Here is a 24,077-nt window from a genome sequence, read left to right as displayed (position 1 = left end):
CACTTCACGCTCGTATGCCCAAAATATACTGAACAAAGAACTATCTATTTTAAGAATTATTACACCACTAGACCAACGTACTAAAAAAATGTTAACGAAATGAAAATGCTAGCAAAATATTGTTTTCAAGCTTTTAAAGCCCTTCAATAATTTCTTTCTGTTTGTCAGAACATCGTCGCCAAGCCTCCTGTACTCAATTTCATAATGTATATGTAAATGGCCAGGGGCCAACATGGCCTGTGCTAATAAAAGTATCTGTCGGTCTGTCTGTCTTTTATATGCGCTCATGTTTTGATCAAACACTGAATGAAGTGATCCCTACGCATACACATAACTAGTTCTGTTATTAAAGGTGGGAAATACGACAACGGACAACTCTTCATGCAAGGCAGCCAGGTAGCTGACTGTGTCAAAAGTGGTTTATTCCAATTTTGTTTCCTCTCCTTCAGTTTGTGGATTATAACAGAGGTATTTTCAGGCACTGACTTAACCCACTCTGAAAGACATTTCACTGGTTCTTGCTTCCATTGAGTGGGGTTGCTTCCACAGTATTCAAATGGTTTTTAAGTTGTAATTCCATGTGGTAGGAGACAGCACACGATATTTTGGGCCTTGTTTGAGTAACTAATGAACGTTGTTTTGTCACAAATGGAGACGTCACAAAGGATTATATGACCTACGAAGTGGTAGTAGTGTCAGCCGTAGAGGAATTTACATTATGATCTTCACAAAAAGGAAAGGAAGAAAATAATCTTTTTTCCCGAATAGAAAAATATCATGGGAGAGTTTTGGAAAATGACCTTTGGGTGTATATTACGTTTAAAACATTCAATTTCTGTCTTGACACATTTCAAACAAGATGTCTTTACTGGATGTAGTGGAGTATTTTCTGTTGCCAAGCAGTTCAAGGAAAGGTCGAGATGTATACATTCTATATATCGATGCTGTGGGCTGCTGCTGTTTCACCAGCCAAGAAAAGTTCCTTGAGTCGTTTGATTTCTGTCAAGGGTATTACCTTGTTGTTATTCGTGCACCACCGGTGGTTTCTGAATGAGTGGCAACAAAGCCCAGTAGAGACGTGTGGAACATTTCCAAATATCAGTGACCAAAATGATGGCCGAAGGGAATCGTAATTTCGATTGTTCTGTGGAACACTTGACATATGGATGTGATTGTTTGGGAGTAACTGGTGGAACGGGGATGAACTTTCCTACTTACAAACACATGGCGATGACAACAAGTGTGATACTGAGTCAAAGGCACATGCTTGTGGAATACCATATGGAATCGTACATTTGCAATATCGTATGTTTATGGAACTGGTTTCGGCCTTTTCATTTTTGTCTAAATATTCCACAATTGTGCGTGTCCACAAACTGCGCAACGAGAATGAGAATGGTTATACGCCACTTTTAGCAGTGTTTCAGCAATATCACCAGACACCAGAAATGGGTTTCACACATTATACCCATGTGGGGAATCGAACCCGGGTCTTCAGCGTGACGAGTGGAAGCTTTAACCACTAGGCTACCCCACCGCCCATTATGTACCTCTTTATAACTGGTGCTATTTGAACGACGACACACATGCTGGGATATTTTCCATAGCTGGCCAAAATAGGAACTCCACTCGTCAGGATGTTAGAACTTTACATTAGTGTTTTCCTGATTGGAAACTGGTTTCGAAATCAAGATAAGAAAAAGCAGCGAAACGCATTGCACAGTTCTGGATAATTGACAGTCGGCAGTGAATGAACCATTCGGCATTAATTGTTCGGTGAAGGTGGCTGATTAGCAGCTGTTTCATACAGCAAATTGCAGATGTTTTTATGATTTCGCTAAAAGAAGCTTGTATCGCCTTTGTTAGTCTATAATGGACCAGGTGACGCTTTAGAAATACGGCTCTTAAATGTTCTTTCAGTAATTGAGAATTTCACAGTAAGTATAGGAAAGGGACACCTCCAATATATTGGTTACAGATTTATACGCAGATGAATAGATTTATATTCTGTATATTACCATACGATTTTCTCTGTAGGCACGTACATGTTACTGATACGAAATACGACGACGTTCGAGTTGTCTGTATTTAATCTTGAATTTTAAGCGTAACTTAAGAACCGGGCCATTGTTTTTCGCCTAATTATTATGATTTATGGATAGATAATGTTTTATCGTTCAGGGCATAATTGGGAAACTATGTAAAAGCATCAACAGGAACGCTCACTAAACAGACCTGATTTGCAAAATCAGAGCAGGTGCTGAACGTTGGTTGGTTGTTGTTTTACGTCGCACTCAGCAATATTCCAGCTATACGACGGCGGTCTGTCAATAATCGAGTCTGGACCAGATAACCCAGTGATCAACAACATCAGCATCGATTTACGAAATTGGGATACGATGACATGTGTCAACCAAGTCAGCTAGTCTGACAACCCGATGCAGTTAGTTGCCTCTTATGACAAGCATTGGTTACTGAAGACCAATTGTAACCCTGATCTTCACTGGTCACTAAACGTTTAAGACCTACCATTTAAAACTCGGCGTTTTGCGTAGGGTTCGGTTTAGGCTTTTGTTTGGGAAAAGGAGATAAACAAATGCCGTATCGGAAATACCTTATCCTGAAAAACAATATTATACCGTTATGGTTTGGAACAAATTGTGTTTTCTTCCAAGCTCCATTCCAGTCAGGTGCTCTCCCTCTCCCCAACGCAGAACAATCAAATGATCGGTGCCTCGTGGCATATATGTCATGGCATATGACACAACGGAAGTATAACGCAAATACAACAAATACTGCACTTGGGGGCATTAGCTACTGTTTGAACATTGCGGTGCCGAGGAACACTATATAATTCAATTTGTAATATTACTACAGTAGTATGGCATTTTAACATTGCGGTGGTGAGGAATACTATACTATTGGTATCGATAATCTCCAGATCGATGATGTAGAAATTCCTGTTTGTGTTAAAAACCTAGGTGTGTTTTTAGACGAGAATCTATCCATGGAACAGCATATTAACCACCTATCAAAGATCTGCCACCACCACCTAAGGAACATTTGTTCTATCCGTCACCTCCTCACCAGAAACACCACAGCCACACTGATGAGATCCCTAGTATTGTCACGGTTAGACTACTGCAATAGCCTCTTCATTGGTATTATCAATGACCAACTGCACAGACTGCAGAAGCTGCAGAACACCGCCACCAGGATTATCACGCGCACAAAACTATCAAGTCATATCCAGCCTGCATTGAAGTCCCTCCACTGGTCGAGAATCAGAGAAAGAATAGAGTTTAAGATTTTAACTCTAACTTATCAAGCACTAAATGGAACTGCTCCACTCTATCTCCAAGCCCTTGTCTCACCCTACGTCCCACCGAGGAATCTCAGATCTGCCGATCAATCACTTCTTGTTGTGCCTCCATATAAACTCAAAACTTTCGGACATAGATCCTTCAAACATTCAGCTGCTTTCTTGTGGAACTCTCTCCCTACAGACATTAAATCTGCTCCAACTCTCTCAAGTTTTAAATCTCAGCTAAAGACATTTCTTTTTCTTCGCTATTGACTGTCTTGTGTTTGCGCTTAGAGCATGGCCAAGTGTTTTGGAGTCAAGCGCATTACAAATGAACACTATACTATTGTAATATTGCTACAGTAGTATGGTATTTCAACATTGCGGTGGTTAGGAACACTATACAATTGTAATATTGCTACAGTAGCATGGTATTTTAACATTGCGGTGGTGAGGAACACTAAACTATTGTAATATTACTACAGTAGTATTGTATTTTAACACGGCAATGGTGAGGAACTCTATACCATGTTAATATTACTACAGTAGCATGGTATTTTAACATTGCGGTGGTTAGGAACACTAAACTATTGTAATATTACTACAGTAGCATGGTATTTTAAGATTCCGGTGCCGTGGAACACTATACTATTGTAATATTACTACAGTAGTATGGTATTTTAACATTGCGGTGCCGAGGAACACTATACTATTGTAATATTACTACAGTAGTATGGTATTTTAACATTGCCGTGGTGAGGAACACTATACCATTGTAATATTGCTACAGTAGCATGGTATTTCAACATTGCGGTGGTTAGGAACACTATACTATTGTAATATTGCTACAGTAGTATGGTATTTTAACATTGCGGTGGTTAGGAACACTATACTATTGTAATATTACTACAGTAGCATGGTATTTTAACATTGACGTGGTGAGGAACACTATACTATTGTAATATTACTACAGTAGTATTGTATTTTAACATTGTGGTGGTGAGGAACACTAAACTATTGTAATATTACTACAGTAGTATTGTATTTTAACACTGCAATGTTGAGGAACTCTATACCGTGTTAATATTACTACAGTAGCATGGTATTTTAAGATTCCGGTGCCGTGGATAACTATACTATTGTAATATTACCACAGTAGTATGGTATTTTAACATTGCGGTGGTTAGGAACACTAAACTATTGTAATATTACTACAGTGGTATGGTATTTTAACATTCCGGTGCCGTGGAACACTATACTATTGTAATATTACTACAGTAGTAGGGTATTTTAACATTGCGGTGGGTAGGAACACTAAACTATTGTAATATTAATACCGTACAGTAGTATGGTATTTTAACATTGCGGTGTTTTTTAGGAACACTAACCTATTGTAATATTACTACAGTAGTATGGTATTTTAACATTGCGGTGGTTAGGAACACTATACTATTGTAATATTACTACAGTAGCATGGTATTTAAACATTCCTGTGCCGTGAAACACTATACTATTGTAATATTGCTACTGTAGTATGGTATTTTAACATTGTGGTGGTGAGGAACACTAAACTATTGTAATATTACTACAGTAGTATTGTATTTTAACACTGCAATGTTGAGGAACTCTATACCGTGTTAATATTACTACAGTAGCATGGTATTTTAACATTCCGGTGCCGTGGATAACTATACTATTGTAATATTACTACAGTAGTATGGCATTTTAACATTGCGGTGGTTAGGAACACTAAACTATTGTAATATTACTACAGTAGTATGGTATTTTAACATTCCGGTGCCGTGGAACACTATACTATTGTAATATTACTACAGTAGTATGGCATTTTAACATTGCGGTGGGTAGGAACACCATACTACTGTAATATTACTACAGTAGCATGGTATTTTAACACTGCAATGGTGAGGAACACTTTACCGTGTTAATATTACTACACTAGTATGGTATTTTAACATTGTGGTGGTGAGGAACATTATGCTATTGTAATATTACTACACTAGTATGGTAGTTTAACATTGCGGTGGTTAGGAACAGTAAACTATTGTAATATTACTACAGTGGCATGGTATTTAACATTGCCGTGGTGAGGAACACTATACTATTGTAATATTACTACAGCGGCATGGTATTTTAACATTGTGGTGGTGAGGAACAGTAAACTATTGTAATATTACTACAGTGGCATGGTATTTAACATTGCCGTGTTGAGGAACACTATACTATTGTAATATTACTACAGTGGCATGCTATTTTAACATTGCCGTTGTGGGGACCACTATACTATTGTAATATTACTACAGTGGCATGGTATTTAACATTGCCGTGGTGAGGAACACTATACTATTGTAATATTACTACAGCGGCATGGTATTTTAACATTGCCGTGGTGAGGAACACTATACTATTGTAATATTACTACAGTGGCATGCTATTTAAACATTCAACATATGTGATATTTGGGATTACACTTTCTTAGTAAAGTACAGATTCTAGTACTTTTTGGGTTGAGTCCCATCCGGGATTCGAACCCGCACCCTCAGAGTCAGGCACCTAATCGCCAGCACACAAAGTCAGACGCCTAGACCGCTCAGCCACCGCGACTTCCACAAAAATGGAAGTCGGACAACTGGTAGTCTAGACTGCGGACTTTGTGTACCCCATGATAAGTGTTGATTGGCACGGCTCCCACGGCCGAAAGCTATAAAATACACAATGCCATTTTAGAAAGTGGTCAAATGCAACATATGTCATATTTGGGATTACACTTTCTTAGTAAAGTAAAGTGGTGAGGAACACTATACTATTGTAATATTACTTCAGTAGTAAGGCATTTTATACCCTTGAAATATTACTACAGTAGTATGATATTTTACATAAAATGTACGAGCGTCTCTCGTAGATCGTAGCTATTCCTTGCATCGGTTCATTTTTTGAGCATTCAAGGAGGCTGTGTATACAAATACATTCTGGACACGTCAACTTCTATATATTTTGTTATAAAAAAGATGATAAATGATTAAAATCAGTGATTAAACAATGTTCAATTGTTTTGCGCGTCTGACTATCATCGATTGATTAGCATACGCGTGCACGTGGTACCGATGGTGACTGTTGGCATTTTAAATTACCCGTGGCGTATTGCCATCAAATTACACTGACAACAGTCCGATCAGTCTCATTAACACAAACATAATCATAAATGAAAACAAAGATGCTGAATGCAGACGAATCTTATCAAAACATACTGATAATGTCTGAATAGTTTTGTAGGTAAAACACTCAGTCTGCCACTCACACAGGTGGTTGTTGATCTGATGTCTATGACGAGAAGACAGAGCACGAAATGCCAACGTTATTTCAATATCTAACATTTTTACCGTGTTGTCTGAGATGTGTGTACATACACAAAGCACATGTGGCATACACGTGCAGTGTGTTCTGCTTGATGAAGATGGTTTACAGTACTGTCATCATCTTCGCCGCCGATTCTGCCCTCGACACACTCGGCAAGGGAGACAGTTATAATCGATAGCTGAAACAACAGCGTACAGTGTGAAGCCCCCGAATCAACATGCGCTCAGATATATTGTGTACCTCACAGTAGTTGTGGTTGTGGGAAGCCGTTAACGCTGACACTGACGTATGTCGCTTGCTAACGGTACAGCCTCTACAGCAATATAAACGTAATCAGCAAGTTCGACAATACTGGTGCCATACCATACGAATAGAAATTCCGTTAAAATAATGATGTGCTTATTGGGAACGTTTACTTGCTCGAATCTTCAGAAGGCTGTGAGAATAAGACCGTGTCAAGATGGTTCTGGATGGCACACCCCCCTGCAAAGTTTACAGTGCAGACTGACACAAGGCTAGTCCCTTGACATGCCAAAGAGTTTTCGTACGATATTCTACTTTGGCTAAAACTGTGACTCTGTCTAAATGCGGACTAGAAGATCTGAAGGCAGGTTGCTGTTGTCTGTGTCGGGGTTGTGGCTGAGCGGGCTGCAGCTACGGCAGAGGGTTTCAAGGTCGTTGGATCGAGACTGCGATTGATCTGTTTGTTTAGGGTGTGACACGATGAACTGCAAGACTTCATACGTTTTCGATTCATTAACATGAACACGATGTGCTAATAAATTAATTTGTAGTTAATGATGAATTTACATCATCCCCGAATTTGTAATCATTTAAAATCCACACTTAACTAAACAACTGGGCAAAAAAATTGTCACTTTTAAAGTAACTGTATTAAATACTAAAACGCTGGTACAGATTTGAACCCAAGCAGAGAACATTCGCCCAAACGCAACATGGTACCGATAACAACGCAGCTGTCCGAAAGCTTCGTACGAATCACACGTTTTTTCAAAACGTGAAAACGTAATTGTGGGACATTGGTCCAAATGCACCTGCATGATTGTGGCATAAATACCGATGCTGGACAGAGCAAGAATGCAACAGCCCGAACCAAACCACGAATACGCCAAGACTTACGCAAGCGCAACGAGACGATCGTTATGGCCAATATGTGGGTTTCACAACGTCAGCCGTGGAATGGCCTTGACTCGTATACACCATCAACGCAGACTGCATTGGGCACGAACTGTACATTGGTGGCAACGACGCGACTGAGAGAACCCTCTTTACAGATGCAAGTAGGTTCAGTCGGTCCTGAAACGATGGATGAGTTCGAGTTTTTCGACGTAAAGTAGAGCGACTGGCGCCAAACTGCGTCCAAGAAGTTCATTGGTGTTGGCATGACCCAGCAGCCCGCTGTAATACATCAATAACATTTACCAAGTCGTAATGTACTGACATCACAAAAGCGTTGCGGATGAATTGAGATTACCCATCAGTTCGCAATCTATCAGCGTTATCTTCCAACACGACCAAATACCAAATAGCAGGTGATATCTACGTCTTCTCTTCTCCCTGATAAATACCATTATCGTTTCACTGTTTGTGTAAGAAGGTGCATCACATCAAACTGCAGCGTTAAAAAGGATATTGTATATATTGATACCTATCTATTTTTTATGTGAAGTCGTCATTGATGATAGAGGTGTGGTCCAAAACGTTGTTGCAGTATGAAGAACATTGAGCGTCCATGCTGCACCTATCATTCTCAGGTGCACTGCTGAAAATTATGTGAAAGCTATATTTCATCTGCGCTTCGGTGTTCGTGAAGGCATACCATGGGTGCAGTTGAAAAACGATTTAGTAGAATTATTGTCAAGAATATAATCACACATTATATTTGTTTATATTCTTAAATTCTCTCTAACAATCGAATCGTACAAACAAATAAGTTACTAGTATGTAAAAAGAGTGTACTCGCCTCAGGTCATATGAAGTCATTTGTCTGCAGACAAATTTCATTTATTTTTTCTCTGGGGAATAATACTTTGAAAATAGATATGCAAGGTTTAGTGTCATTGACGTCACGACGTCTCACCAGGCCTCGGCGACACGTGATCAGGGCAAGTCGCGTAGTGTTGCATGTTCTATATACAGTCTGTGTCAAGTATGTAACAAGGAAGTAGACCACCGAACACGTGCCTTGATTGTATCGCAGCGGTGAACTACACGTACCTTGTCGAGTATAGGTATATGCTTGAGTTGTAGTAAATTGCAGGTATCTAGCTTGAGTTTTATTAGATTGCAGATACCCTAGCTTGAATTGTAGTTGATTGTAGGTACCAAATTTGGGTTGTACTGGATTGCAGGTACCTTGTTTGAGTTATAGTAGATTCTTATTACCAAGTTTGGGTTGTAGTGGATTGCAGGTACCTAGCTTGAGCTGCAGTAGATTGCAGGTACTTAGCTTGAGTTTGAATGAACAGATTGCAGTAGTACATAGCTTGAGCTGTAGTAGATTGCAGGTACATAGCTTGAGCTGTAGTAGATTGCAGGTACCTAGCTTGAGCTGTAGTAGATTGCAGGTACTTAGCTTGAGTTGTAGTAGATTGCAGGTACATAGCTTGAGCTGTAGTAGATTGCAGGTACCTAGCTTGAGCTGTAGTAGATTGCAGGTACCTAGCTTGAGCTGCAGTAGAGGTACCTGCAGGTAGATTGCAGGTAGCTTGAGTTGTAGTAGATTGCAGGTACATAGCTTGAGCTGTAGTGGATTGCAGGTACCTAGCTTGAGCTGTAGTAGATTGCAGGTACCTGCTTGAGTTGTAGTAGATTGCAGGTACATAGCTTGAGCTGTAGTAGATTGCAGGTACATAGTTTGGGTTGTAGTAGATTGCAGGTACCAAGTTTGTGTTGTAGTAGATTGCAGGTACCTAGCTTGACTTGTAGTAGATTTCAGGTACCTGGCTTGGGCTGTAGTGGATTGCAGGTACATAGCTTGGGTTTTAATAGATTGCAGGTACATAGCTTGAGCTGTAGTAGATTGCAGGTACATAGCTTGGGTTGTAGTAGATTGCAGGTACCAAGTTTGAGTTGTAGTGGATTGCAGGTACATAGCTTGAGCTGCAGTAGATTACAGGTACCTAGCTTGAGTTTTAATAGATTGCAGGTACCTTGCTTGAGCTGTAGTAGATTGCAGGTACATAGCTTGGGTTGTAGTAGATTGCAGGTACCAAGTTTGAGTTGTAGTAGATTTGAGGTACCTAGCTTGACTTGTAGTAGATTTCAGGTACCTGGCTTTGGTTGCAGTGGATTGCAGGTACCAAGTTTGGGTTGTAGTGGATTGCAGGTACCTAGCTTGAGTTGTAGTAGATTGTAGGTACCTTGCTTGAGTTGTAGTAGATTGGAGGTACCTAGCTTGACTTGTAGTAGATTTCAGGTACCTTGCTTGGGTTGTAGTAGATTGAAGGTACCAAGTTTGGGTTGTAGTGGATTGCAGGTACCTAGCTTGAGTTGTAGTAGATTGGAGGTACCTAACTTCAGTTGAAGTAGATTGGAGGTACCGAACTTCAGTTGTAGTGGATTGCAGGTACCTAGCTTGACTTGTAGTAGATTTCAGGTACCTGGCTTGGGTTGTAGTGGATTGGAGGTACCTAGCTTGAGCTGCAGTTGAGTACAGGTACCTAGTTTGAGTTTTAATAGATTGCAGGTACATAGCTTGAGTTGTAGTGGATTGCAGGTACCTAGCTTGGGTTGCAGTTGATTGCAGGTACCAAGTTTGAGTTGTAGTAGTTTGCAGGTACCTAACTTGACTTGTAGTAGATTTCAGGTACCTGGCTTCGGTTGTAGTGGATTGCAGGTACCAAGTTTGGGATGTAGTAGATTGTAGGTACCTTGCTTGACTTGTAGTAGATTGGAGGTACCTGGCTTGGGTTGTAGTGGATTGCAGGTACCAAGTTTGGGTTGTAGTGGATTGCAGGTACCTAGCTTGAGTTGTAGTAGACTGGAGGCACCTAGCTTGAGTTGTAGTAGACTGGAGGCACCTAGCTTGAGTTGTAGTAGATTGGAGGTACCTAACTTCAGTTGTAGAGGATTGGAGGTACCTAGCTGGCGGTGTAATATATTGGAGGTACCTAGTTTGAGCTGTAGTAGATTGGAGGTACCTAGCTGATGGTGTAATATATTGAAGGTACCTAGCTTCAGTTGTAGTAGATTGGAGGTACCTAGCTGAAGGTGTAATATATTGGAGGTACCTAGTTTGAGCTGTAGTAGATTGGAGGTACCAAGCTAGAGCTGTAATAGATTGCAGGTACCAAGCTTGAGTCAAATATATTGGAGACACCCAGCTGGAGCTGTAGTGAATTGCAGGTACCTAGCTTGAGCTGCAGTAGAGTGCACATACCTCGCTTGAGTTGTAGTAAATTGCAGGCACCTAGCATGAGCTGTAGTAAATTGGAGGTACCTGGCTTGGGTTGTAGTGGATTGCAGGTACCAAGTTTGGGTTGTAGTGGATTGCAGGTACCTAGCTTGAGTTGTAGTAGACTGGAAGCACCTAGCTTGAGTTGTAGTAGATTGGAGGTACCTAACTTCAGTTGTAGTGGATTGGAGGTACCTAGCTGGCGGTGTAATATATTGGAGGTACCTAGCTGATGGTGTAATATATTGGAGGTACCTAGCTTCAGTTGTAGTAGATTGGAGGTACCTAGCTGAAGGTGTAATATATTGGAGGTACCTAGTTTGAGCTGTAGTAGATTGGAGGTACCAAGCTAGAGCTGTAATAGATTGCAGGTACCAAGCTTGAGTCAAATATATTGGAGACACCCAGCTGGAGCTGTAGTGAATTGCAGGTACCTAGCTTGAGCTGCAGTAGAGTGCACATACCTCGCTTGAGTTGTAATAAATTGCAGGTATCTAGCATGAGCTGTAGTAAATTGCAGATATCTAGCTTGAGCTGTAGTAGGTTAGAGTAAAATTGCTTCAGTTGTAGTAAAGTTGCAGGTACCTTGTTTCTTATCGGTATGCATCAGTCTGTCAGTTCGCATGACAATATTGCTTTTTGTCTTCTTGACTGGCTTCATTGGTTCATATTCACTTGGCAGCATGTATTTCTGTATTGGTATACATCAGCTGGCCAGTACGTAAGGTTATATTGGTTATATTGCAACTCACTCTTTTGCAACACGGCATCTTCAACACTTTCTAAATTGCAGAAAATTCAAAACGCAGCAGCTCGTGTGGTCTCTCGAACCCATCGCCATGACCATATATCGCCAGTTCTGAAATCCCCTCACTGGCTTCCAGTAAAGTACAGGATCTACTTCAAGATTCTGCTACTGACTCATAACTGCCTCTACGATGACCAGTCCTGTGACTACCTTCGCCAGCTTGTACATCTGCATGTACCCACCAGAGCTCTTACATCAATAGATACGTTAAGACTAACACAGCCCAGCACTAAAACATCCATGGTTGATAGAGCCTTTTCTGTAGCAGCACCAGCTCTATGGAACAATCTTCCAGTCACCCTCAGACGAACTGAGTCACATTCACAATTCAAGAACTTGCTCAAAACCTACTTCTTCAAGATGGCTTCTGAATAGAACTCTTTTCACACTTATTGTGTTTTTAACGATGTATGCAGCGCCGTTGAGCATCTATGATGGAAACTAGGCGCTATACAAGCCAATTATTGTTATTATTATTATTATGTACGTTTTTAACGGTACGTGCACGTGTGTCTCGTCCTGATAGTACATGTCGGTATGGTACACCTTGGCACTACGTATGTTGGTATACATCTTTCAGACTTTACATGCCTCCGTGTAGTGCCAAAATCTATGTGATCAGTTCATGGCTAGTGCCACTAACAGCACCTACACACAGTTCGTAGTGCATCTAAATGTAAATGTTTTCCTTCTTCTGTGTGTGTAATTATTCAAAATATAATGGCACGACATATGACCAAAATGAATTCTTACGATTTTCTTGACAATCTATGTAAGAAACAGTTTGAAATTTAGTACTGGACTTTAGCAGATATATCTTATGTATATAGAAAGAGTTTCATTCATCGCTTTCATTTATTTGTACCAAGTTAGTTTGTTTGGATGTTCAGCATAAAGTCACATACGTAACTCCTCCTTTGAAAAGTATTTAATTCATTTCATCATGAAAATGTTCAGCTGACTTTCTTTTGAACCCGCCTCTTTGCAGTCTCTTCATGTGGAAAGGGAATTGCAAAACGTTTTCAGATTGATAACCTCTCCTGGTAAAACCCAACTTTACAGCAATAACATCTTGCACAATGCCTCGTGAATAACTTGCATGTTGTAGCTAGAAGCAAGATCATCTGTGGCATTAATTGTCACCATTGTGAAATGATTTATGACACAACAGACTTTTAAACGAGTCAGGCAGCATAATCAGGTGTCGACAGAAATATTTCAAACGTTTATCCACTAATATTTCACTTCGAAATTCACTCCATCCTTTTAATGGAAGGTAGGCTATTCGAAGAAATATAACGTCCAACATATAACCTTAAATTCTGTTGCGCTTGTAGAAAGTCTAGAGGCAATGGTAAATACATGATGCAAACGGTTGGTCTTACCTTGGCGTTGTAACGCGAATGTAACGCGAATGCACGTAATGTTATGGATTTGGAAAAGTTTTCTGACGGTAGGTAGGTGTATATTTGTATTTAGGAACATCTTTCTGACGGTAGGTAGGTGTATATTTGTATACATCTTTCTGACGGTAGGTAGGTGTATATTCTTATACATATTTCTGACGGTAGGTAGGTGTATATTGGTATATATCTTTTGACGCAAGTAGGGTATATTGGTATATACATCTTTTGACGCATGTACGGGTATATTGGTATATATCTTTTGACGCAAGTAGGGATATATTGGTATATATCTTCAAGACAGACGATTGGGTTATGTCTGTACAATGATAATCTTTTGTGAGGGGACAAGCTTTGAGTCAAAGAGGTAATCGAAGTGGTGAAACATCAGATGTCAGATTTCGCAGGAATCGCGACTAATCTGGGATATGAACAAAGTATCAGCTGATCCTAGCACACCAAGGGCACGCAACTCTGGAGAGATTAACTAACCGTGCAAAGAGGTTGTCAGTCCTCCTCGTCATTCTTCAGCAAAGAATTTTATTAATATCTACGTGAAACAACATACTTTGCAATCAATTTCATTTGAAAGTCGACTTGAGTTTTTTTCATACAAATGGCAAGATTCATAAGCCTCTTCGTGCATTGTTTTAATATAGACTATATATAGCCCAGCGTTGGATTGTATTCAATTTTCGGTGTCACATCTCAGGCAGTTGCCTCTCGGGAATCGGCGGCGTACGCTCAGAACACAGGGTTGTCGCTAACAGCAGGGCTACGCTCGACTCCGTCAGTTAAACCTCGCAGTGTGATTTCAATCATCTTTTGTCGTAAATCGGCTCGGAATCTATTACCATAAAGCGGTTCGATATCCGGTGACCGTTCATTCCGCAAGAGAGCAACAGTTGTATGGGGCATTTTGTCGCTCTTCTTCTCGTTGCGAACCTCAGTTGCGACGGAGGGGAATCTAATGAAGGTTTCTCTGACATTCTTCTGCATTCACATTGAATATTCTTTCTTGGCTTGGCGCTGCTTAGTGATAATTCAAAACCATTTGTGGGCTTTAAAGAGATCGTGATTTCGTTTTTGTTCTCGACCCAGCATCGACTTGTGTTTCGGGGCGTTATGTAAGGAGAGTGAATGCAGTATTAAACGGTTAAGCCCACGACCTTCACGATCAATTTGAGGAGAATCTATGGAACTGCTTTTTCACATTTGCCAGGTTTGAAACTTGAACAGTCTGTATTTGAGGATTATTTTCAAAATTGAAAAGATTTCAAGAGAGGCGACTGTCAAGCACCCCTATCCGTTTTCAGTCAATATACTTCCGGTTCTTGTTGAAGTCAATTTAGTAAGGATTTCGAAAGGTCATTAAAGGGATGTAAAGATTTGTTTGTTTTTAATTGCCATGAGTCCAGTGAGATTGGAATTACCCTCAGTGGATTCCATGTTTAAATACATAACTACTAGGATCAAAGACATCAGTTGTTTTTCGTGGTTTACTTTATTGCAAGCAATTGTCATGATACATGGCCCTATGCCGTGATGAGGTAATATATTGCTGAGCAATACTTGCATGATTCATAACCACTACTCAGTGTAATGGGTTTAAAGTAAATTTATTCCAATTCGCAAGGGCAGAATGGGAACACGCTGATGTATGTAGGATCGCCTGTCTTAGCATTCATAGCACACGTCGCAGAGGAAAGGGAGATCGCGCAGATGCCAGTTTTAATAGAAGTCTATTCAAAACAGATCTGTAATGTGCCACATGCGGTCATAAAAAATCATCTTTGATTCCCTGAGGAGGTGAGAAGTTGCTGAGGAGACAAACGGTATCATCATCGTGTAACTTCAACCCCACAAGCAACAGATTGCGTAAGTCTGCAAGCTCCCTACACTGCCGGTGCTTGAGCCGTGACCTATATGAAGTCGCTCCCTCAGCCTGGCCACACATATGCTCGGGATAGAGAGAGGAGCCACGACCCATGAATGATACAACAGCATACTGCATAACACCATGACACGCTGACAGCCCGGCGTCTGATGGTTGCCATAGCAACGTATTACGAAGTAGGCTAGCTCGGATGTTGTCACTTACATCTTTCTCCTATGATTGTTACAGTTTGGTTGATGACTTTTCTGTCGGCGGCCTCAAAGAACACAGAGTGCCACTCGGGTAAGTACATCACACTGATTCTTCAGCTGTAATAATGTGTCAGTATAATAATCTGTTTATTAGAATAGTAGTCGTGTCTTAAAAGTTATTAAGACTTGTCCAGTTCTGGCATTCAGTAGGGTGCCACATGTCACATATCTCATGTGCAATACGGGTTTGTAATGGACACGTACATTGACTTTAGCCTTGTAATCAGGTGTTTTTGTTATGAAATCCATACTCAGTTAGCACCTAAAGTTATATTTTGTAACATATGTCGAGATGCAGTATTTCGTGATTTAGATTTAAGATTCTAACATGAATGAGTTAAAATACCTGAAGCTACCTTTCCATGACACTCTTATCATAAATCACTGTTTCCACAATATAAGCTAAAGTTTCAGATTATTATAACCAAACATTCTCATAAATCGAAGTTTAACGGCGACTAAAATATCAGTTTCCATTTTATAACCATTTTACGAGGAGCGATTACTGAATCTAATTTAAAGTGAATTCGCTTACTGTCAGACGCTCAGCGATTCCTCAATAGCCGATAGCACATATGCAGCCCTTTGTGTAGCGGAGTGATATCGATCCGTTTAGTAGGGTACAACTGCACGCTGTATCAGCCAGGATGACCACCGTGGTTGTCAGGTCAGTCTGTCAGGTCAGTCTGTCACTAACACCACTCAGGGCCAGAGAGTCGTTAGGTCTTCCTTCCTGACGAACATATGAGAACGCTAAAATTATCATTTTCATTTCCTGGTCTGTAACAAAACAGGAAGTCTTTAACTTCCACGTGCATGTATACATAATGTCTATGAAAACCACATACATCTTGTGTGCAAGTGTTTTTGTGCTCACGAATATCACGTGTATATGTTCCTGGTGTTCACAGAACTGATTTGTGCATGCACGTGTTCAGTGTTCCCAGAGAACGTGCCTACATGTTCGTGTTTGTAGAGTTCACATATATCATGTGTATATGCACGTGTTCAGTGTTCTCAGAGAGCATGGCTACATGCTCGTATTCGTAGAATTCACATACATCATGTGCACATGCACGTGTTCTTAGTGTTCACAGAAATCATGTGCACCTTCTCCGTGTGTTCGCGTTCACCACGTTTATATGCACATGTTCTTAGCGTTCACAAACACGTGGACGTGCACACGCGCCTTGTTCAACATGTATTCTGTGTACATGTACATACACCTCACGTACAAATACATCACTTGTACTTCCACGTGCGCCTTGTATTCACATATATCACATGAAGATGCACATGCACGAACACGTGGACGTGCACATACGCCTTACGTTCAGATGTATCATGTGTAGGTCTACGTTCGCCTTGTGTTCACATGCATCGTGTAAATATACGTGCGTCTTGTGTTCACATGTATCATGTGTAGGTCTACGTTCGCCTTGTGTTCACATGCATCTTGTAAATTTACGTGCGTCTTCATGTATCATGTGTAGGTCTACGTTCGCCTTGTGTTCACATGCATCGTGTAAATGTACGTGCGTCTTGTGTTCACATGTATCATGTGTAGGTCTACGTGCGCCATGTGTTCACATGTATCGCGTATAGATTGTACGTGCGACTTATGATCACATATGCTATGTGTACATGCACATGAGCATGTGTACACATGGGTATACGTGGTTTTCGGACGGCATATGTACATGCACCTAATATTGTGTTTACATACAAAATGTGCATACGATCCTTATGTTCACAACGTTTCACATTTATGTTAGTGTTCCTTGTGTTCAAATGCTGACTTTGATTTGTGTCCTGTAATAAAAGAGCCTTGCGTTCCCTTACAGCATTTAGTGGGATCTGGTTACATTTGCCGTGATATTCTTACAGTTTACATATATATCATAAGCATACGTTAAAAACGCGTTTTAACTGCAACCGGTCAGGGCAAATCTGTACGTTATAACTCACATATGGGAGTAGATGACGTGCTGGTCATCCGATCAGGGCAAATCTGTACCTTATAACTCCACATATGGGAGAAGATGACGTGCTGGTCCACCGGTCAGGGCAAATCTGTACCTTATAACTCACATATGGGAGTAGATGACGTGCTGGTCATCCGATCAGGGCAAATCTGTACATTATTACTCCACATATGGGAGAAGATGACGTGCTGGTCCACCGGTCAGGGCAAATCTGTACGTTATAACTCCACATATGGGAGAAGATGACGTGCTGGTCCACCGGTCAGGGCAAATCTGTACCTTATAACTTACATATGGGAGTAGATGACGTGCTTGTCATCCGATCAGGGCAAATCTGTACATTATAACTCCACATATGGGAGTAGATGACGTGCTGGTCATCCGATCAGGGCACATCTGTACGTTATAACTCCACATATGGGAGAAGATGACGTGCTGGTATACCGGTCAGGGCAAATCTGTACCTTATAACTCACATATGGGAGTAGATGACGTGCTGGTCATCCGATCAGGGCAAATCTGTACATTATAACTCCACATATGGGAGTAGATGACGTGCTGGTCATCCGATCAGGGCACATCTGTACATTATAACTCCACATATGGGAGAAGATGACGTGCTGGTCCACCGGTCAGGGCACATCTGTACGTTATAACTCCACATATGGGAGAAGATGACGTGCTGGTCCACCGGTCAGGGCACATCTGTACGTTATAACTCCACATATGGGAGAAGATGACGTGCTGGTCCACCGGTCAGGGCACATCTGTACATTATAACTCCACATATGGGAGAAGATGACGTGCTGGTCCACCGGTCAGGGCACATCTGTACGTTATAACTCCACATATGGGAGTAGATGACGTGCTGGTCCACCGGTCAGGGCACATCTGTACGTTATAACTCCACATATGGGAGAAGATGACGTGCTGGTCCACCGATCAGGGCAAATCTGTACGTTATAACTCCAGATATGGGAGGAGATGACGTGCTGGTCCACCGGTCAGGGCACATCTGTACATTATAACTCCACATATGGGAGAAGATGACGTGCTGGTCCACCGATCAGGGCAAATCTGTACGTTATAAATCCACATATGGGAGAAGATGACGTGCTGGTCCACCGGTCAGGGCACATCTGTACGTTATCACTCCAGATATGGGAGTAGATGACGTGCTGGTCCACCGGTCAGGGCACATCTGTACGTTATAACTCCACATATGGGAGAAGATAACGTGCTGGTCAACCGGTCAGGGCAAATCTGTACATTATAACTCCAGATATGGGAGAAGATGACGTGCTGGTCAACCGATCAGGGCAAATCTGTACGTTATAACTCCAGATATGGGAGAAGACGACGTGCTGGTCAACCGAACTGCCTGTCTCCTACGTTTAAAGAGACAAAGGACATTTGAATCATAATATAACACTACAAAAATCTGTTAGTTTATGATTACATAAGTTATTTTCCATAATCCATTAGTGTATGAGTATGTATAACTCCATTTTGCAATAAAAGTGATTGAATCTTTCAGGTTCAATATTAATTTGCTTCAGTAGAATAGTTAGCCCACAAGCTTGATCCCCGACATTTATAAATTATATATACCGACTGGACATAAGGTCAAGCTGAGATTAATATAAGGACATTATGGAAAGCAGGCCGATAGGATGTCTGAGTGATGATAGGAAGAGAAACCATTGCAAACGGTCAACATTACTAGATAATCTCCTTATCCTCGACAGAATATTATGTTTTAATGAAATCGATCACATGCGTCATTAATAATCTTGCTTGATGTATAATACCTACTTTTGCGTCCAGCATAAACAGAAACGAAATAACCCTATTACATTTTCGCAAGAAATCAAAAGAATCCATTGTCCGATTCCGAATTCATGCATAAGCATGTATTAGTGAATCATCATGAAATAGTGAAGCTACCATGTGTACAAGATCAGCGTATCCTGCCCCGCTGGTGGCATCCCCCACAAATACATGCAAAGGCTAGTCAAATGATCATTGTAAAAATAGGGAATTGCATCAGGCATCTTTTCGATGACTTGGTCAAATATTAAAATTTCCTCCACATGTCTACCGCAAATCGTTTTGAAACCAGTGACACATAGTGATAAACTCAGATATCGTTTGACATTTGTAAAACGACCAAATAGAATGAGGTAAGGCATCGCCCTTTACAAGCTGAGATTCATCACACTATTGTCCAACAAAGTATCATCGTCCTGTTGTCTCACAAGGTATAATATTGTCGACCAAAGTATATTCGCTTTGTTGTCTAACAAAGCAGCACAGTGACTATGCTATTGTCAAACAAATAATCATCGTTTTATTGTCTTAAAAGGTATAATCGTTTTATTGTCAAAAAAAGTATATTCGCTTTATTGTCCAACAAAGTATCATCGTCCTGTTGTCTCACAAGGTATAATATTGTCGACCAAAGTATATTCGCTTTGTTGTCTAACAAAGCAGCACAGTGACTATGCTATTGTCAAACAAATAATCATCGTTTTATTGTCTTAAAAGGTATAATCGTTTTATTGTCAAAAAAAGTATATTCGCTTTATTGTCCAACAAAGCAGCATCGTCCTGTTGTCTCACAATGTATAGTATTATCAAACAAAGTATATTCTGCTTTGCTGTCTAAGAAAGCAGCACAGTGACTATGCTATTGTCAAACAAATAATCACCGTTTTATTGTCTTACAAAGTATAATCGTTTTATTGTCAAACAAAGTATATTCGCTCTATTTTCGAACAAAGCATCAACGTATTAGTACCTTGCAAAGCATCACAGCTTTATTATCTAATAAAGTCTGTTCATTCTAATATGCAATGAAGTTTCTGCATTCTGTTGTCTGACAAAGCAGCATCACTGGCTTGTACAAGATTTACAATTCTAATTACCACACGTAGTTAAAGTTTGTATTACTGACTTATAAAGTATCACCGTTCTAGTGTCCGTTACTCTCATTCTGTTGTCAAAAGTGACATCTTCGTGTTCATATCAGATATGGCTTGCCAATATTTCAGTTCCAATGCTTACTGCGTGTTCCTGTTGCAAGACTCGTTTACGTTACTCGGGGTGATTTGCTTCCAATGAGAAGTATAGTTATGTCAGCTCCGTGTTCCTTCCGTGTTCGTTCTTTGAAATTATAACGGCATCTGTTGCTATGGTAATACAACTTGAAGGCTAAATACGAAAGAAGCGTTTCGTCAGGTAATTGCACATTCACAATTTTTGTGCCTAGAATCTGTCACGTGACTGTTGCCTCGTGATCTATGCCTGGGTTTAGTCTTACCTCGAACGTCTAGAATCCCGAGGATGAGTTAAGACAGAGGGAAGGGTGTAGTGGTTACTGTCGTACGGGTGGTGGAAGTGGTAGCAGTAATGGTAGTGAAAGAAGTGATGGAGTAAGTGGACGTAGTAGCGAGGGTGACGGTGTTAGCAGTAGTAGTTGTAGTGGAAATGGTGTTAGCAGTTGTAGTTGTAGTGGAGATAGTGTTAGCAGTAGTAGTTGTAGTGGAGATAGTGTTAGCAGTAGTAGTTGTAGTGGTGACGTTGTTAGCAGTTGTAGTTGTAGTGGTGATGGTGTTAGCAGTTGTAGTTGTAGTGGATACGGTGTTAGCAGTTGTAGTTGTAGTGGAGATGGTGTTAGCAGTTGTAGTTGTAGTGGAGATGGTGTTAGCAGTTGTAGTTGTAGTGGAGATGGTGTTAGCAGTTGTAGTTGTAGTGGAGATGGTGTTAGCAGTTGTAGTTGTAGTGGTGACGTTGTTAGCAGTAGTATTTGTAGTGGTGATGGTGTTAGCAGTTGTAGTTGTAGTGGATACGGTGTTAGCAGTAGTGGTTGTAGTGGAGATGGTGTTAGGAGTAGTAGTTGTATTGGAGATGGTGTTAGCAGTTGTAGTTGTAGTGGAGATGATGTTAGCAGTAGTAGTTGTAGTGGAGATAGTGTTAGCAGCCGTAGTTGTAGTGGTGACGTTGTTAGCAGTTGTAGTTGTAGTGGTGATGGTGTTAGCAGTAGTAGTTGTAGTGGAGATGGTGTTAGCAGTAGTAGTTGTAGTGGAGATGGTGTTAGCAGTAGTAGTTGTAGTGGAGATGGTGTTAGCAGTAGTAGTTGTAGTGGAGATGGTGTTAGCAGTTGTAGTTGTAGTGGAGATGGTGTTAGCAGTAGAAGTTGTAGTGGAGATCGTGTTAGCAGTTGTAGTGGTGATGGTGTTAGCAGTTGTAGTTGTAGTGGAGATGGTGTTAGCAGTAGTAGTTGTAGTGGAGATGGTGTTAGCAGTTGTAGTGGTGATGGTGTTAGCAGTTGTAGTTGTAGTGGAGATGGTGTTAGCAGTTGTAGTTGTAGTGGTGATGGTGTTAGCAGTTGTAGTTGTAGTGGAGATGGTGTTAGCAGTTGTAGTTGTATTGGTGACGGTGTTAGCGGTAGTAATAGATGACGTGTTGTTCCACCTAAGTGCCTACAGCTGGAGAGAAAATTTCTCTTGGAGAGAAATTAAATTTTACACATAATGTCATACTACAAAAGTCAGTTGATGATTACCTAAGTTATTTTCCGATCGAAATGAATCGAAGACTCCGATCTACATTTGAATCACGCAAGAATCATTCAACAAGGTCATTGTGGGAACGTGCTAAAACTGTTAACAAAATCTACGTCGCTGCTTCTGTGTGTTTTTGTTGTACAAGTTGCAAGTTTTTTCTCTAGAACTTACTAAAGTAAGGAGTCTGAAGGAACTGCAAGTCAGGAAATACTGTTCACTGTGTTGTAGTCCATGACTCGACTGCACGCGGTCCAAAACAGGGCGGACATGGGGGAGGAAGACCAGAGGCGTTTTGTGCGTGTGTTACAGTATGTTGTTGAATACCATATACTGAACATCTGGCGTGTGTGTACTAATGAAATTCTTCAAGGTTTGGTGTGTTACAGTATGTTGTTGAATACCATATACTGAACATCTGGCGTGTGTGTAGTAATGAAATTCTTCAAGGTTTGTGTGTGTTACAGTATGTTGTTGAATACCATATACTGAACACCTGGCGTGTGTGTACTAATGAAAGTCTTCAAGGTTTGTGTGTGTGTTACAGTATGTTGTTGAATACCATACGCTGAACATCTGGCGTGTGTGTAGTAATGAAAGTCTTCAAGGTTTGTGTGTGTGTTACAGTTTGTTGTAGAATACCATATACTGAACACCTGGTGTATGTAGTAGTAATGAAATTCTTCAAGGTTTGTGAGTGTTACAGTATGTTGTAGAATACCATATACTGAACATCTGGCGTATGTGTAGTAATGAAACTCTTCAAGGTTTGTGAGTGTTACAGTATGTTGTTGAATACCATATACTGAACATCTGGCGTGTGTGTAGTAATGAAACTCTTCAAGGTTTGTGTGTGTTACAGTATGTTGTTGAATACGATACACTGAACACCTGGCGTGTGTGTAGTAATGAAACTCTTCAAGGTTTGGTGTGTTACAGTATGTTGTAGAATACCATATACTGAACACCTGGTGTATGTGTAGTAATGAAATTCTTCAAGGTTTGTGAGTGTTACAGTATGTTGTAGAATACCATATACTGAACATCTGGCGTATGTGTAGTAATGAAACTCTTCAAGGTTTGTGTGTGTTACAGTATGTTGTTGAATACCATATACTGAACATCTGGCGTGTGTGTAGTAATGAAACTCTTCAAGGTTTGTGAGTGTTACAGTATGTTGTAGAATACGATACACTGAACACCTGGCGTGTGTGTACTAATGAAATTCTTCAAGGTTTGTGAGTTTTGCAATATGTTGTTGAATACCATACACTGAGCATCTGGCGTGTGTGTGTAGTAATGAAACTCTTCAAGGTTTGTGTGTGTGTTACAGTATGTTGTTGAATACCATATACTGAACATCTGGCGTATGTGTAGTAATGAAACTCTTCAAGGTTTGTGTGTGTGTTACAGTATGTTTTTGATTACGATACACTGAACATCTGGCGTGTGTGTAGTAATGAAACTCTTCAAGGTTTGTGTGTGTGTTGCAGTATGTTGTTGAATACCATACACTGAACATCTGGCGTGTGTGTAGTAATGAAACTCTTCAAGGTTTGTGTGTGTGTTACAGTATGTTGTTGAGTACGATACACTGAACATCTGGCGTGTGTGTAGTAATGAAACTCTTCAAGGTTTGTGTGTGTGTTACAGTATGTTGTAGAATACCATATACTGAACATCTGGCGTATGTGTAGTAATGAAACTCTTCAAGGTTTGTGTGTGTGTTACAGTATGTTGTAGAATACCATATACTGAACATCTGACGTATGTGTAGTAATGAAACTTTTCAAGGTTTGTGTGTGTGTTGCAGTATGTTGTTGAATACCATACACTGAACATCTGGCGTGTGTGTAGTAATGAAACTCTTCAAGGTTTGTGTGTGTGTTACAGTATGTTGTTGAATACGATACACTGAACATCTGGCGTGTGTGTAGTAATGAAACTCTTCAAGGTTTGTGTGTGTGTTACAGTATGTTGTAGAATACCATATACTGAACATCTGACGTATGTGTAGTAATGAAACTCTTCAAGGTTTGTGTGTGTGTTACAGTATGTTGTAGAATACCATA

The 24,077-nt window shown here is 40.5% G+C and overlaps 1 protein-coding gene across 1 annotated transcript in view; it reads left to right on the top strand.

Moving 5' to 3' along the window:
- Positions 1-14,964: 14,964 nt before the first annotated feature.
- The window catches only part of LOC124278562, a 40,627-nt gene continuing 31,514 nt past the window's right edge, over positions 14,965-24,077 (top strand). The window contains exon 1 of the mRNA XM_046714289.1: positions 14,965-15,486. Coding sequence (XP_046570245.1) covers positions 15,420-15,486 — 67 coding nt within the window. The 5' untranslated portion in view covers positions 14,965-15,419. The remainder of the gene's footprint in view (positions 15,487-24,077) is intronic.

The sequence above is a fragment of the Haliotis rubra genome, unplaced genomic scaffold (genome assembly GCF_003918875.1).
Source record: "Haliotis rubra isolate DU_JTF1 unplaced genomic scaffold, ASM391887v1 Scf24, whole genome shotgun sequence".
NCBI lineage: Eukaryota > Metazoa > Mollusca > Gastropoda > Lepetellida > Haliotidae > Haliotis > Haliotis rubra.
Note: the sequence above shows the minus strand (reverse complement) of the source record. Positions and strands in the feature narration are given on the sequence as shown.